Here is a 17,969-nt window from a genome sequence, read left to right on the forward strand (position 1 = left end):
GCTTAAAGTAATATATTTAAAAGGACTTCAAGACAAAAAAAAATCGTTAGAATTAGTGTAATTATAAATAATTGTTAGCAAACGTTAATGTAAATATTTTTATATACTCAGACGAATTATCAAGGAAAATATTTTTTTTTGTTGAAAATAATGAAAATAATAAAGATTACAATACTTCAGTTAATCTCTGCTGAAACAATTTTGAAAATATTTCGAATTACATAAACAATACACTTGCTTAAAGTAATATATTTAAAAGGACTTCAAGACAAAAAAAATCGTTAGAATTAGTGTAATTATAAATAATTATTAGCAAACGTTAATGTAAATATTTTTCTATACTCAGACGAATTATCAAGGAGAATATTTTTTTTTTGTTGAAGATAATGAAAATAATAAAGATTAGTAGTGTTAGAAAAAATAAAACTATCAGATTAAAATGGATTTGCGGTTAAGAAACTATCAGAATATACCTGCTCAATGGGAAGATCCTACAGAAGAGCACTTGGCAACAGATGGTTTGGATTATAGAGTGGGAATGATGTGGGATGAGTGACGAAGGGTAGGGATGTGGGGTTGTTGTTGCGAATATCCGGGATAGCGAGGTAGAAGTAGGTAGTAAACGTGCCAATAAAATTTGTTGGGATGGATGAGGCTACGTGATAAAAGCAGAGCGAGGCCGGAACACGATGAACTGCGCAATTCAATCACTGCACATGCATCTCCAAATGATAATAATAATGATATTTATGGAGTATTGATCGTTGCTGTCACCGCCCCTTATATATATATACTTATGTATATATAAACATATATATAATATTTCGCTTTATATAATTACGTATACTTTAACTATATATAAGTATTTTTATCTTTAATTATGATTTTTATTATTATTGATAATTAGTATTATTAGAGGTGAAAATAATAGTTTTATAGAGTTTTGTCTTCAGGTTAGAAACTCCAATCTAAGAAAAAATAAAGAATAATTGATCCTCAATGTGTGACTTTCTGGCGAAGGAAAGTGTCTGCGAAAGTGTTGAACTTACCTCAATTTGGAGGTAAGTGTGCAAGGGCGGAAGGATAAATCACTCGCGCTACTGACGTTCCGGCGCTGCATGTAGCGACCCCCGGGGAAAATCGATCGACCCGCTGCAACAGTTCTTCCAGATGGAGCTGTTATTGCAATGCAAAGCAACGTACAGAAGATAAAAAAAAACAACAAACGTCATCCGGACCGGTGCGAGTCTGCGGCCCGGGACCTCGTCCTGCATCCTTCGTTGAGCCGTGACAGTGTCCACATCGTGCAGCTCGGAGATCCAAATTCTCATGAGACGGCAATGTGAGTACAAACTATAACTATACTTGTTTCATGCATGTTTACGCCAATTGAAACCCAACAAGCAACTAGTTGGTCATTAATTACAAAATTTAATTTAAAGGCGGCTGCACCCGGCGCGTCCGCCATTAATGCGTATACATATTCCCATTATATTATAATCTATCATTTCTATCAAACAATTCCTTGATGGAAATAACGGGTTTAGCTGATGTTTTAACGTTTTGTTAAGATGAATTTATTAATTAGTTAGTTTTTAATTGGAAAACTCACGGCGACTGCACCCAGATTGTCCGCCATTACGGTATTACCTGCATCGCCCACCCCCAATATAATCGATCGTTATTCAAAACTTAGGAATCGCGTGATGAACCGAAAGCTTCCAGCTGTTGTTTTCCAAACTTTTTAAGATCTACCAGCAACTGGTTGCCCATTAATTACGAAGCGCACGACAGCTGCTTCCGCCATTGCTGCATCTCCTCCACATTAATTGATACAGCTTATACTAATTAATAATGGCGTATTTAATCTTAGTAATTATTTATTTAAATATTTTTATTTTTTCATAATTTTTCTGAATAAAATATTCTTAGTATAAAGAAAATTTAAAATTTTGAAATTATAAATCAGTTTACATCATATTTGCTTGTATTAGTTTACAAATAAAAAGAAATGCATAATGATGGCGGCGGTGGTAGACGGCCTGCGCAACATGTCGCCTGTTGCTGTATGTTTTTTTTGCCGCCTCCGCAATCAATCTTGTAGATCCGCGCAGGCGGCGTAGGCAATGAGCTGCAGCTTGTCCGGGTCCCGGGACCGTTGTTTGTTTTGTATGTGAAGTCGACGAGAGTGCATCATGGAACCTAACAAAAGTAAGTGGATTTATTTATCCAATGATCAAGATGTTTGAAGCTGACGTGAATACAATTGTTGTCACAGAGTCATGACAGCTTTTTGTTTTTATTGCTTTTCTGAATTTCAATTATTATATTGTTTGGAGGTGGTTTTGTCCATATTGATACTTTGTGTTGATGAGGGTGGGGAAAATTGGGTGGTAACTCGGGAGATGAATGATGTACCCGTCACATCCGCCATTTATGAAACATTTATTCGTTATTTCCATTAACAGACAATGTTAGGCCTGACAAATGAATACAATTCATGTAAGTACTAAAATGGATACAAAATCGATTTTATTGGGAAGGTGAGTGGGTGGTTGTCCGGGGTCACGTAGCACCGGGCGCATTCGCTATTCGCACATCATTTTTTCGGTATATACAATTTAATTTTTCAATTTGCAAGTAAATATATATAAAAAAAAGTGTTATTTTGGAATATTGCATCTGAATGTACACGAAGGATACAGTAATGGCTGCCAAATCGATTTTATTGGTAAGGTGAGTGGGTGTTTGCTGCACCCGGCGCATCCTCCACCTCCATCGATTTATCAAGTACACTTATACATATAAATCAAAACATTTTCCAACTATTTAAAGAATAAGCTAAAACTTGTTTTGTTTTTGTTGCTAAATTACATCATTAAATCTAGATATTTACGAAATATTACGCAATATCTCAAATCGATGACCTTTCATAAACAGTGGGTGTTTGCACATCTGAACAGCATATGCACCCGGCGCATCCTCCATCTCCATAACTGTCAAATCGATTTTATTGGGAATGAGAGTGGGTGGATGTCCGGTCCGGGGATATTGCAATTGAATAGACGGGATACATCCATTAGTAAATTATCTTTTACTAATACCAATTGAACTTATGATTCAATTATTTAAATGAATTTACAAGTAATTTTTTTTTACATTTTTATTACAGCAATCTATCTAATACAAAATAATAAGCTATAGTTGCTGAAACACTTCAGTTAAAGTAAATGCTGAAGAATCATAAATTTTGTTTAATTGTAATTTTAAGAAAATATATAGTAGTAATGGATTTTATTGGCAATAGTCAAAGGTTGTATCATTTCTAATATCATTTATATGATAATTTTATGTTCTTCAAACTGAAAATCTGAAAAATATATTATATATTTAGAAAGTATTGATTAATGTCTGTCAAATTGTAACACCGCCCCCGTCTGTTGTTGCACCCCTTTGCCGTCATCCTCCGCTGTACCTCTGAATGATTTGCGCAAGCGGCGTAACTAGGAACAAGTTGTGCGTTTGCTCCGAACCCGGGGTCGCAGTGCACCTTTTTGTTTTTGTTTTGTCTCGAATGTAACATCGGTCTGTGCAAATCCCGTTTGAAAATGGCGGTCCTTTGATTGTGTGGGCGGAAGCTGAAGCAATTGAAGGTAAGTGACTTCATTACAATTGGCAAACAGTGAATATGATCTACATACATATTATTCAACATGGAAGCAAATTATTTTCATGATTTTTTCCTGAAACCATTTTCAGTCATGTATATTGTTTTGATAGTATTTTTTTTTTATTTTTGTTTCGGGAAACGGGAAGCACAAATTAAAAATAATTCCCGGGAATAACATGTGTTGATGAAAATAACATTCAACTAATATTGAGATTTTTTAATATTGCTGTATTGTACATTAATACATCTTATAGTACTGCTTCGATTAGTGCGGATTCAGTATAGTACGGTTTATAATTTTAAAACAATATAAATTTATTAAAAATGATACACATACGTATTGTTTATATAGTGAAATCTGTTTTGTGTTGTTTCCGACCGATTAGTGCAGTTTCAAACGAGTTATTTCGGTATTTCAATATGCGTCGTGTTTGTCAATATAATAGGTCACGCTACGTTAGCTTAGGGTATATTTTGGGAAAGGTCATGGTACTTCTTTATTACGTGCGTGTTCTCCCGCTTGTATACGGAAGTATACAGGGTTATGCGCGCGCGACTTCACTTTCCAGACGTACCCACACAACTAAGTTAGGTCAGGTCAGGTTGGACAAAGTTAGAGATTCTGTTGCGCTAGGTTACAGATTATGTTGGGTTTAAATTAGATTAGGTTTATTTTTATAATTTTTTAATCATTATAAATATAATAATTATCTAATATATTAGAGATTAGGCTAAGACAATATTGGATTAGATTTGGCAAACATTAGATAAATGCGAATTCAGTTCAATTATAATCTCAGGATTAGTTCTGCGAAATGTTAATTAAGCAATAAAAGGTTTTAAGTATTTTATTTTTTTAATACTAGTTTTAATTTAAATTTAATTATTATGCGAATTTACATGTTGAACATTTCTCTTGTATTTTTTTCTCTATAAAGAAAAGACATTATTTATTTCTATTTAAAAAAATTGGAAATAAAATTAATTCTGATTTATCTTTAATTATTATTAAATTACGTCTTAGTAACATTTAGTATTTTTCTGTATATTTTGAAAGCTTATTAATATAATTAACAAAGTTTTATTTTTAATGATTATAATGGAGGATGCGTTTTTAGTTGTTAGTAGTAGATTAAATTAGTGTAATGGGAAAAATTTGACCTGGGGGTTATGATTAAAACTTGTGTAGTGTTGTGTACTTTAAATTGATGATGTAATCATGGTTATTATTTTTAATGTTATATATGTTGTATTGCCAATAATAGGTGCTAAGTCGGCGGTAAAAGTGAATAAAAATTCCAAAATGGAGGATAAGCAAGATGCGATAAATGTTGTTGTGAGGGTTAGACCTGCAGTCAAGGGTCATCAGAATGAGGGCAGCAAAGAATATTGGAAACCTGTTAATAACACGTTACATTTTCTGCCAGAATCTGGTGAAGTCCCACAAAACATTGAATACACCTTTGGTAACTTAATATCTTTAAAACAATATGTATAAGTCTCTAATCTTCTTGTATTTCCTATTAGGAAACATATATGGTGCGGAAAATTCCAACAAAGATGTCTACAACTCTGTGAAACCCATCGTCAAGTCGGCAGTGAATGGCATCAACGGCACAGTTATAGCTTATGGTGAATCATCGTCCGGCAAGACATATACCAACATGGGCGATCACAAGGATAAAGGCATTATCCCGTTGGCGATAGAAGATATTTTCCGTCTGATCAAGAGCGACACCAGAAGAAAATACCTGTTGCGTAGCTCATACATCGAAATTTATAATGACAAAATCAATGATTTGCTGAACAAAGCACAGTGCGATTTGAAAATTCGTGAGAATATCAGCGGCACTTTGACTGTTGATAATTGCGTCGAGCAGATTGTCCGTTCAAGTGACGAGATGATGGATGTCATTATAAAAGGAAACCAAAACCGGCAGGTTTTCAACACACCCCTGAACAACCAAAGTTCCAGAAGCCACGTCATATTCAAAATTGTGATTGAGTCAATACCAAACGATGCTCTATCTGAAGATGACGATGTCCTAGTGCAAGTTTCACATCTGCACTTCGTGGATATGGCCGGATCCGAGAAATCTGTCGAGACAAACACTGGGGCCAGATTGAGAGAAAGTCGACATATAAATAGGTATGTGTCAAAATTTATGATAAGATATTGGTATTCAAAAGTATAATTGCAGATCTCTTTCTATTTTAACTCGCATTATACGACTACTTGTCGACAATTATAGCCACATCAACTTCAAAGACGCAGCGTTGACCCATCTCCTGTCCAACTCATTGGGAGGGAACTGCAGAACTCTCATCATCGCCACGATTGCAACCACTTCACTGGATAATACCGAATCAACATTAATGTTTGTATAAACTCTTATTAATATAATATCTACATCCTCATTGTTTTTAATTAAAGGTTTGCTCAAGCTGCAAAGAAGATTAAAATCAAACCACGTCTTAACCAGGTGCTCACCACCGAAGCAATTATAAACCAGCTTAAGCACAAGGAGAGGAAATTGATTAGTCAACTTAAATTTGAACGAAATAAGAAAATAACGTATCATGTAAAACTTACTCGCAATTGGTCTTTTATAAAGAATTTAAAAAGTTCTCACGTTCTAGGTAAATCAACCATTAAAGAACAAAATTGTTAAAGATTTGGAGCACGATATCAAGAATATCCAGTTAAAATATGTTAGAAGGGATACTAAAGCGAGTACTAGTCATGGAGCAAGGAACAGTAAGTTTGATTCAACGTCTCGAGTTACATAATAATTAATTAAATGTGTTTAGGAGCAGGACCATCTACTGCACCGGTTTTACCGGATGAGTTGCAAGATGAAGCTGTTGGCCACGAGCTTATGGATATATCTGATATAGCAACAACTTTTAATGTTCTAAAACACCATATGAATTTGAATGATTCTCGAATGAATGTTGAACTTAATAAGCCTGGGCGTAAATACGAATCGAAAGGAGTTGTAAGTTGAAATACAAATAAATGACATGTACTAATAAGTCTTTATGTAGCAGGTAATTGATGCCTACCCTAAAGATACGAGTGAACCTGGTCGTACCAAGAAAAAGGAGATCAAAAGGGCGTTGGGCGATACAATGGTAAGTTTTCTTATTGGTTTTAATATATTTCGTGTAGTAAAAAAATACTTGTATCTGTAGGCGAAACTAGAATTTAACAACTATGACATGGAAATATCTATCGAGTCTATCGTTTCGCTATATAAAATGCGTGAACTTGAATGGTCATATCCGAAGGGTCGTCTTACATCAAAACCGGAATTCTTGGAGTTTACTCTTGGTGAACCGTTTCTGAAAAAAACTAAAAGTGTTAAAAAGCCATGCGAGGATGTGAAAGTAAGCAGGAAGTTCAAAATTCGCGAAGATCGGTTATGTCTGGAGGCGAAGTTGGCCATTCTCAAAGAGAAAAATAAAACAATAATGGAAGAGAACGCTGACATGAAGTTCAGAGAGAGTTTATGGAAAAGCAAAATCTTTGGATCATCACAGAAACCAAGTGGTTCATCTGATGATTCGAATATCAAACCTGAAAAGCGCACATCAAGAAGCCACGCTTCCAATAAACGTACTACAATGGTTAGATCGCTTTCGTTGCCTAACATGCACAATGGTCTATTGAAATTCAACGAGGAAATACGCAAAGAAGATAAAAATCGTTATTTGTCTCTCCAGTCATTAAACGATGTACAACCTCCAAAATATGATAGTCTCGTCAAAACCAATACTACTTTGCAGACGAATATAGTACACACTGGAACAGTACGCAAACTAAAGGAAAAAAATAATATGCTGAAGAATCACGTGCTTGCACTTCAAATTCAAAATCAAAAATTGGTTAAAGATCACACGGCGCAGGTGAATTCAATGAACGAAAACCATGCGATCCAAGTTACCTCTTATGAAAACATGCTGAAAGAAATGACCGGATACAATGATAATGTCGAAAATGAGCACAGCACTCATAAGAGACACCACAACACTAAAGGAAATGATAATTCAAAGAAACTAAGTAATGCTAATATCATAATCAACAAAATGAAGGAGCAGCTGAAATTAATGCAAGAAAAATTAAATTCTAACGAGATTGACAAGCAAATTGAGTTGGAAAAAATGAAGAATCATTATACTGCACAATTAGCGTCACTCCAATTGAACATTGTGAACAAAGATTGTAAAGATCGCATTGAAATGAAAGGTTTCAAAACTAAGTTGCTCGAGCGCGAAAGAGAAGTGGCTTCATTGATGTTGAGAATTAATGAGCAAAATGAAAAGTCCGAACAGATTTTGAAATATTACGAACTGAAAATCAAGAATCTCGAGAAGTCTAACAGCGATTTCTCAGAAGAAGTGACAGTGCTTCAAATGAAATTAGACTCTGCCGTTCAGATCAATCACATCAAACAACTAGAGGCTGATTTAGGTGCGTTGCAGGTTCAATTGCAGAAGTCCAAGAAGGTGAGTAACGATGCTTTATTGGAGGTTACACGTCTACAAGGATTATTGGACACTAGCCAAAGCGATTTGGAAGCAGCAAGCTGTTCACACGAAAACATGCAGTTGGAGCTGGAGCAAGAGATTAGCGTGCTGAAAGCTCAATTGGAAACAGCAAAGAAGGAGCGCGCCGAAGCAGTGGAAGATGCCAAAAGCGCTCAGGAATTATACGAGATCACAATGAGAAATTTGGACGCTGCAAGTGAATACAGTGAGAATATTCAACTAGAATATAACAAAGAATTGAATACTTTAAAATCCGAAATCGATGAAGCAGTTGAGGGCAAAAGAAAGGTGGCTATTGAGCTAAGAAAAGCCCGTCAAGAGCACGAGAAAGCTAGTGCTGAGAGAGATGAGAAGATTCGCGACATGCAAGGTTCACTTGAGAAAAACAATGCGGAAATAGTAGGCATTAAAAAAAAGCTTGCTGAAAAAGAGGAGGCTATACAGAAAACCAAGACCGATTTAACCCAAGAATATACACGTAAAGTTAAAGAATACGAAAATGATATTAAAAAAGGAGAAGATTTGATAGCATTGAAGGATACACAGGTGCATGATCTTACCACAACTCTGAAAAAAGCAGCTAATAAAGTTGTATCACTGGAAAAAAAATTACAAGAGAGTAATAATAACACTGAAGAAATATTAAATGAAGGTTCCATCCAATTTCAGCAAGTCGAGGAAGAGCTGAAAAATAAGCAAAAGCAATTGGAGGCAGCTGAAAAGGTCATCGAGAATATGAGAAATAATCACGTTGCCAAAATCAGGTACCTCCAAGAAGAATTTAACGAAAGAGAGGAAATGTACAATCGAGAGTTTCGAACATTAAATGAGGAGCTGATTGATATGAGAGAGAATTTTCGTGATCGAGAGGATTCCTTAAATGAACAGATTTTGTCCAAAGACGAGGAGATTAAGACACTTAAAGACAAGATAAAAGAAGAGCAGGAAGATGAAGAAGATGATGTTAATAATTACAATGGTAATGATGATAACAATGACGACGATGATCATGATAATAATGGAGGTGATGGTAACATGGGTAACGGGTCGATGCAAACTGGCGCACAAGAGGAAAATGAGCCAACTGATCAAAAGACCTGTGAGTGCAATGATGAGAAAAGAGATTTGCAGAACCAATTGTATGAGACAAGGAATAAATTGTACGATGTTGAAAGAAGCAACGATGAACTTGAACAAAGTTTCAAGTACTTGTATGATATTCAAAGAACTGAAGTGATCACAAAGGATCAAGAAATAATTTCGCTTACTGACAAGGTGTCTCAATACGAGAGGACACTTATTTCTTCGCAGTTGGAGGTCACTGATACAAGAAATAGTGTTGACATAACAGCAAATCAATATGAGTCGAAGATCAATGAACTGAAAGCAATATACAAGAAAGAAGAGGACGATATCAAATACATTGAAAACACTAATCTTATTAAAAATCATAAGGAACAGATCGAGATTTATGAGAAGAAATTGAAATCAGTTAATTTACACAATGACCGTATGATGCTTGAGAATTCGGAGCAGGTGAAACTGCTTGAGAATCAGGTGGAACAACTGCAATCTGAATTGACTACGGCCTACAATGAGCATGCCAACCAAATTGAGAATGTGCGTGCCATGCATAGCGTAGAAATGAGTGCTTTGATGCAGGCTAATGACCAAAAGGACTCCTTGAAGATAAGCAAATTGAAAGAGTCATATGAAAGCAAGTTAAAGGATAATAATTGTGAAATTGTTTCACTAAAGAAGAAGTTGCAGGAACTTTGTGAAAAAAATGAATCTTCAAAGAAGGTTCATACCATTACTCAAAAAGATCTAGCTAATGCTCTTACTGCAGCTGAGGCAATGTTGAAAGAATCGAATAGTCAGTACCAGCAATTGGTGGATAATCACGCCAATCAAATTGATAATCTAACTGAAAGCCATCAGAGCATAACAGAGAATAATCTGAAAAATGAAGGTCAGGCCAAAGAATATTTGATGAAAAACCAAGAGCTTCAGACTAAAGTTCTTAATCTCAACGTTCAGGTCGATACGGTCAGTAGAACTTATGAGGATATGAATAACCAACACCTCACTGATATTACTAAGATCAATGATGATCATAATGCAATGATAACGTCTTTGGAGAATATCAGATCTCAAAAGGAAAAAGAATATAATGAAGTCTCTGAAATGTTAGAGGCTGAGAGAAAAGAAACTCTCAAATTGAAAGAGGAATTAAGCAACGCTCTTGAGACTATAGCTATATTGAAAAAGAACAATATAACCGATGAACAGAAGAAGAAGGATGAACAGTATGAATTCGAGTTGGAAGTGTTGAATTCCACTATTGTAAACATTAAAAACAATAATGAACAGCAGAAGAAAATCATTAAAGATATGGAGAAAGACCTCGAGAATAAAAATAAAGTGATCGAGGAAATTAAAATAATAAATACAAACATGGAGAAGCGATTAAGTGGTATGTTAGAGGAAATGTCTTCTAACAATGATGAGGAAGGAAAGGTGGTAAATTCTAATCAGGAAGAGCAATTCAATATTCAAGATGACGAGGATAACTTTGATGAGATGGATACTGAATTACCGTCTGCTCCGGCTGAGGAGACACCACCGCAGGAAAATGTCGCTAGTGACGTTGATCCAAAAACAGAGACTTCATGTGCTTCTTGCAAAAATACAATAGCAGAACTAAAATGTATGGTCTTCAAAATATCTCAGCATAACAGCAAGTTGATTGACAATTGTCACCGTTTGAGAAACAAAAATCAATCGCTGCAAGTAAAAATAAATGATATGAGGAGGATTTTGGATAAAGCTAAGATACATGCCGATTCCATGAAGAAATCAGATGATTCTGAAAAACGCAAGAATAGTAAACCGGATGATGCTATGAGTGTCACTAACACAGATGCTCAAATACTCAAAGCTAAACTCGACACGGAATATGCAAATGCAGAGAAACTGAACAAGAAGATTATGGAGCTCCACAATGCCCAAAAGTTGTACAGGACTCACCTAAAACAACAAACTACTGATGCCAGATGGGAAGAAGTCAACGTCTCCAAAGCTTTTCAAGAAGGCGTAAAAGAACGCAGGCAATCCTTACATGATCAACGTAGACATATCAATGGTAAGTTATATTATAATTTTTACAAAAATAAAACTGTTATAAATATTCTTGCAGCTTGCGACAAATGCGTACAACGCCTCTATGAAATTGAGAATTACCGCAAAGAAGGCAAGAAGCTAACACAGCTCAACCAATTATTGAACGAGAAATATAACGATTTGGAATCAAAACTCACCGACGTTGAGGATTCCGACGCTTTGGAATTGCAGGCCCAGTTCAATTGCACCGAAGTACTACTCAGAAATCTAAACAGATTCATTACCAAAGGAGCTGATACATGCGAACAGTGCACCACGCTCTTGAACTTCTTGTACAAGAAGATATTAGCTTTGAGCAAGATTTACGACAACAACACTTATTGGTACTTCAAAGCCGAGACAGATTCACAAACAATTGATGAAGTCTTGAAAGTCGTCGATCGATTCCAACCGAAATTAGGTAATCTGTTTGTATTTAATTGATATAGTTGTAATTTCTGTTTTCTTTATAGGCAACGATTTGGCAAATGAAGGTATGGTCATACTGGAATCAGTTAAAAATAAGCTACAGAGAGCTAAGAACGTTTTGTGCAATAAACGTCGCTACATACAAAATTTCCTGGAAATATTGAAAAAAGACATTAACATTTTGCAACAGATCTTATCTTTTCCTGCTGATAAACGTAAACCTATAATTTTTTGGAATATTTTAAGGAGAGTTGTTTAATGTTTTATATGTTCCAGGTTGTGTGTTTTATGAATCTAATAAGAATGTGGCTTTGCTATTGCTGCAAATCAAAAAGAGGCTCAGCACTTCTTTGAGATACCTGGATGAGACAAATGTCGAAGAGAAAGAGAGGACTCGCTTCAAAATAAACAAGATGGATGAATATATTACAGATATTGAGGATCAATTGGTGCGCGACATGCCTTGCAGCGTGAATGTAATGACTTACAACCAGTTGGCTCTGAAATATGTCTCATTGAAGGCACTTATTAGATTGAGATTAGACAGACATGATGATCTCCAAGACATACAAGATTACTTGATGCCACATGATGAAAGTTTGTACTCTGTTGATACTATCAACCAAAACGTAGCTGAAGCAGCCAGAATGACTGCAGCTGCTGGCGCCTTTGCATATGTCCGTGGTGGATCATTCGGACTTCCGACATCCACCATAGTTCGTCCTGCTTCATCTACTATTGTCCGTGAAGCTCCATGCACCATCGTACGTGAGGATACATCCAACTCGATGCAAGATGGTACTTCCACTTTTACATTTTGCGATATTTCTGATACCGCTGTATCACAACCCGATGCTTCATCCACTTTGACTCTTCGTGGATTTTCTAACTTTGAGAGCAGTGCTTCTACTGTCACTGATCCTGAACCGATTATTGAAGCTCCAGCGTCTCCCGTCTTTATTGCTCCATTAGATGTTGCTTCATCTACTGATGCTGATCCTACAAAACCTAAAAGCGACGATCCTAACATCGCTCAGGTAAATAACAAGTATTACATAACCGATGATGAGGTTTATGGTTAAACACTTAAGCACTGACTAATTATAAGTAAGTACTTACATATGACAACAGATAAACATATATATTTTGTTATTGTTTTATTTTATGGATGTAAATGTATTCTATATGTACCAATGTATTCTATGTGTATAGATGTTATTTATTTGTACTAAATGTAACTAAGCATATGATCGAAGTAGAACTTTAGAGTTAGTTAGAACATATAATTTAAGTGTAATTGTCGTAAGCATTAGTCAACTGATGCACATATAAATTAAGTATTTCATTATTTATTACTATATGTTTCATTGTAATTCATTGGAGCCAAGAGAGTAAGACAAATTATGTGGAGAGTTTTTGAAGTTTTATCAATTGTATCATTTCAAATAACTGGGGCTCGTTGCATAATCTGATTTACAATTAAAAACACTAAGACTAAACAGGCAATATTATTGAATGACATTCAATGATATTCGCTTAACTAGTTATACATAAAATTAAAAGCTTCCTTGACGTAGAATTTATATAACCGAAGATAATTAGTAATTAATGAATGTGTGAAATGTAGTTCTAAGTAAGATAGTATTTAAGATAACTGACAACATATAGCTCAGATAATTATAATCAATGTCTCGTTCTAATTAAATCATGTATGTGCACTAATGATGATTGATGTAGCACATGTGTTAATTAATAACTAGAATTAATATATTTTGATCTTCATATGAACAAGTTGATTAATTAGAATTGTGTTAATTGTAAGGTAGTTCTTAGTATAGTTTTAATTTCATATATTTTCTTTTAATCCATTATCGATAAACAGTTATATATAACTGATTATTTTAAACAGGACATGAATTCACAAAGTAGTTGCTACTTTTGCAGATTTGTACATCAGCAATTGTAGCAGTAATAGATAAAAGTAATGATTAAGGTAGCACTTATAGACGGGAATTGCAAATAGTTGCTTCCCATTTGCACCAATGTCTCGATGTGTATTAATAAGCAACTAGTAGTAAGGACACATTATAAGTAATATAATTGGATGGTTATTTGACTTATTAATGTAACTTTTTGCATTAGTAATTGACCAATGCAAATCGAATCACATATATTTTCATTTATGTTTCATCTTTTATCAATTAATAAGGATTTAAACGGCAAGAATTAACAAGTAGTTGCTACTTTTGCAGATTTCTACATCAGCAATTGTAGCAGACATAGAAAATTAGTTATTAAGGTAGCACTTATAATGCAAATAGTTACACTAACGTATTGATGTCTATTAAAATAGTTAACTGTCTTAACTTTATGTAACGTTTTACATTAATCATTATTAGTTATGAATGCTAATATTGACTAAGCGTAAACAAAATCATATATTTAAAATAATTGTATTTTGTAATTTTACTCTAATTCAGTGTTTCCCAACGTGGGGCCTATGTCCCACAGGGGGCAATTCGAAAATGGACACATCTAGAAATTAACATGGCATGGGACAGGGAACCACTGCTCTAACTGAAATATCAATGTATTTGTGTCTAATAGTAATATTTATCAATGAATGAATGTCTATATTATAATCGCAATTTTTCAAAAATATGTGTAGCACTTTACTAAAAAAAATAGAATAGTATTCGATTTCCATTATATAATCACTATATAATATTAGTGTTGATAATATTAACAAAATTGTATTTGCAATTTCTTCTTCAAAAATATGCAAACTCAAATTTTTATTTCTAAGTTAGTATTTGTGGAGGGCATAATTCACAGAGTTTTAACTATCCTTCTTCTTTCATCTAAAGGGAATTAGTTGTGCATAATCAGCTATATTCATGTATTGTAGCTCTAATAAATTGCATGTTAGATTTTAAGATAACTTAAACACACGATCATACTCAGTGTGTAATAATTTTAAACATTTATTATAGAACACTACAAGTGGTCTATAAGTGAGGAAATGCCGATAATTAATTAGTAATTTATTATATAAGTCTAACTATTTAACTTTAATTTAGTTTTTATAGGCAGCTATTGCTATTGAATCTATTTTATATGAATCTATATATAGATTAATTCTATATATGAATTTATAATATGTGTATTAAGCTAATAGTGACTATGAGGAGGATAATGAGTAGATGCATGTTAGTTTTTAAGAAAATATTTATGAATATATCAATGTGTCAATGTATTCTATAGAAGCTAGTTCTATTATGTAAGTGACTATGAGAGAGATAATGAGTAATGATTGTAGATTAGATTGATTGAATGTTAGTTTATAATACGACATTTGTGTCAATGTATCAATATTCATAGAATAGCTTTCCAATAATTAACATAGCAAAAAAAATAGTTATTTGTTGTCTGTCTTATAATTGTATTTCTAGAATAAGTAACTACAGCCCTAATTAATTATAAGAACCTAAATTTCAATTTTATAATTTATTATTATTTAAAAAAAAAATATGGTTGTTTTTGTCCAATGGGACAAAGATAGCAGTCTTTAAAAATTGAAAAAAAAAGTTTCTTAATTAGTTTTTTTTAATTTCTTTTACGGATATGGTTGTATTATATGTATATCAATGTACAGATGTATTATACTCATACTCAAATACATCTAGTAGTAGTGTAACTGATGATGAATGAATGTGTTACAATTATTATTTTTATTAAAATTTTGTCCCATTCAGTTCAAAGTAAATATTCATATGTAACAGATATATCCTGATATAATATGTGTATTAATTAAGATTTAGAATAAGTAGGTGTTAAACTGTTGGCAAATGATGATGATAAACATTTTTTTTTAATAGATGTCATAATTTTTTAAAAAAAATCAAATAATATGTTGCAAGTAATAATAGCCCTAAATAAGTAAAAATGTATGTTTATAGAAAAGAATTTTTTTTGATAATTTATCAATTTTTTTTTTGTCCACTTTTTCTAATGATAATTATTGTATATGTGTATCAATGTATATGTGTATTTATTGATATTTAATATTACTATAACTGTTCTATAACTGATGATGAGTGGAATGATGGGTAATTAATGGATAAGTCACAATTCTCTTGCACAAACTAAGTCTAAAGTCATATTTATAGATGTTAACATATTTCTAATACTTTCTCTTAATTATATAAATGTGAAACAATGTTTAAAATAAGTATTCTGTCTATAACTGATGATGCGTTTATTAATTTCTATTCTATAATATTTATGTTACTTATATAGTTGTATCAATGTGTATATGTAATATCTGTGTATTCATTGATTGATATTTCACTAACTATAACTGCTGATGAAAGAAAAAAAATTAACGTCACACTTGTCATTGATGTTTTGCACAATATTTCATAGCAATTTGTTTAACAATATATGTATTTGTGTATTAATTAGATTTGATGTTTAAATAATTCTATACATGTTTGTAATTGGCGAGGAAGATAAAAAAAGATGGATAATTAATGTACGTGTCATAACTGTCATTGATGTTGTGCACAAGCTGTAATAGTTATATAAGTTCATTTTCTAGAACTAGTTTTTTTTTTCATAAGTTTGTTATGTAGGCGCCTCAATGATATTTTAATAAGTTTATAATTCTATAAGTAATTAATGAATGTGTCACAATTGTCTTTAAGTTTTTGCACAATAAGTCTAAGTATATATTTATACAATATTTTGATGTATCGGCCTATGTCTTTCTGCCTGATTCTATTATTTTATGAATATGTGTTGCAATTCACAGTTGAATTTGCAATTTTAATAAGTTTATAACTGTTATGTAACTGATGACGAGGAGATTGGATAATTATTGAATATGTTACAATAGTCATTAAGTTTTTTTTTGTACAAGCTGTGATTAAGTTTGCAATTTTTTTCAGATATTTTTATTAATATTGTTGTATATGTGTATCAATGTATATGTGTATTATATGTGTATTAAGTGTAGAATTTAAATAACTCATGATTAGATGATGTTTAGCTTAGATTAGCAGAAGATGATTATACCTTCTGAGTAGTATGTCTTAGGATTAGAAAGATGTAGTTGTAGTTTAAATTAACTGTAAGTTAAGACCTGTAGACGTCAAGTAGTTTTAGTCTAATTAGTCATTCTTATGTGTACCAATGTATAGATGTATTATATGTATACCAATGTATAGATGTCCGCTAATTAAATAAAATTAAAGCTTTCAAAATTTCAACCAATTTAATCGTTTATTTATATTTTACCTATCAAAAAAATCCTAAAAATATAATACTGCAATACCTCGCACAGTGCGGTTAATCCACAATCCCGCACTGTTTGGATCTTTAAAACTGATCATTTATTTATTTATAAGAATATATTTGTTTGTATTTTATCGGTTCCGCACTGTTTGGAAACGTACTATGCGAGGTATTACTGAAACGCTAACCTTTTGTTGTCAGAGATTATCCCAACAATGGTAATTTAATACCTAGATTAAAGGTTGAATAGACCAGGGGTTGGCTTTACTCCAAAAGAGCTGTTAATATAAAATTTAGGGAGGCACGCAGTGATGAGCAACAGGTGCGACCTGTAGAACCAATAGATAATTTAATAACGAAGGGAACGGCATGCATCTCCAGATCCACAGGTTGTTACTGATATAAACCATTGATTTTATTTTATACTACTCCTTTCTTGAAATTCTATTGTTTTAAATTATGTATTCAAAACATGTTTAAAATAATTGTAATCATATCATGAGAAAATGCACCTGTTTCGGCGGTGTTCAATTAAAATGCACATGTTTCAATTAAACACAGGTGTTCAATAAAAACGCAGGTGTTCAATTAAACGCAGGTGTTCACACAGGTCTTCAATTAAACAGAGGTGTTCATGAAGGTGTTTAGTAAAAACGCCGGTGTTTAATTAAACGCTGGTGTTGGTAAGTACTCTTTAAGTACGATGAAATCTCTAATATGTGTGGATGTTCTACAGGATTTAGAAAGGAGACAAGATTATGGATGGATAGCATCAACATCCAAAATAGAGGAGTAGAGGATATTTGGATGGGAGGATAAATTCTACAAATTTAACACAAAAAGGATATAACAAAGACGTAAA

The 17,969-nt window shown here is 33.2% G+C and overlaps 1 protein-coding gene across 8 annotated transcripts; it reads left to right on the forward strand.

Moving 5' to 3' along the window:
* The first annotated feature begins 1,240 nt into the window (after positions 1–1,240).
* Positions 1,241–13,781, forward strand: LOC108567073 (kinesin-like protein KIF15). 8 transcript variants are annotated; one of them, XM_017927290.1, is made up of 12 exons: positions 1,241–1,342; positions 4,936–5,136; positions 5,198–5,819; positions 5,872–6,048; positions 6,105–6,252; positions 6,311–6,428; positions 6,482–6,669; positions 6,719–6,805; positions 6,866–11,366; positions 11,421–11,804; positions 11,857–12,027; positions 12,089–13,781. In XM_017927290.1, exons 1-12 carry the CDS (start codon positions 1,330–1,332, stop codon positions 12,892–12,894), a joined length of 7,416 nt encoding a protein of 2,471 aa, XP_017782779.1. In that variant the 5' UTR covers positions 1,241–1,329; the 3' UTR covers positions 12,895–13,781. The 8 variants fall into 8 exon arrangements, with proteins under 8 accessions (XP_017782779.1, XP_017782778.1, XP_017782780.1 ...); XM_017927289.1 differs by lacking the exon at positions 1,241–1,342 and adding an exon at positions 2,121–2,211; XM_017927291.1 differs by lacking the exon at positions 1,241–1,342 and adding an exon at positions 2,121–2,211 and having other exon boundaries at positions 6,722–6,805.
* The last annotated feature ends 4,188 nt before the right edge of the window (positions 13,782–17,969 follow it).

Source organism: Nicrophorus vespilloides, unplaced genomic scaffold, assembly GCF_001412225.1.
Source record: "Nicrophorus vespilloides isolate i.1.1-1 unplaced genomic scaffold, Nicve_v1.0, whole genome shotgun sequence".
Classification (NCBI taxonomy): domain Eukaryota; kingdom Metazoa; phylum Arthropoda; class Insecta; order Coleoptera; family Silphidae; genus Nicrophorus; species Nicrophorus vespilloides.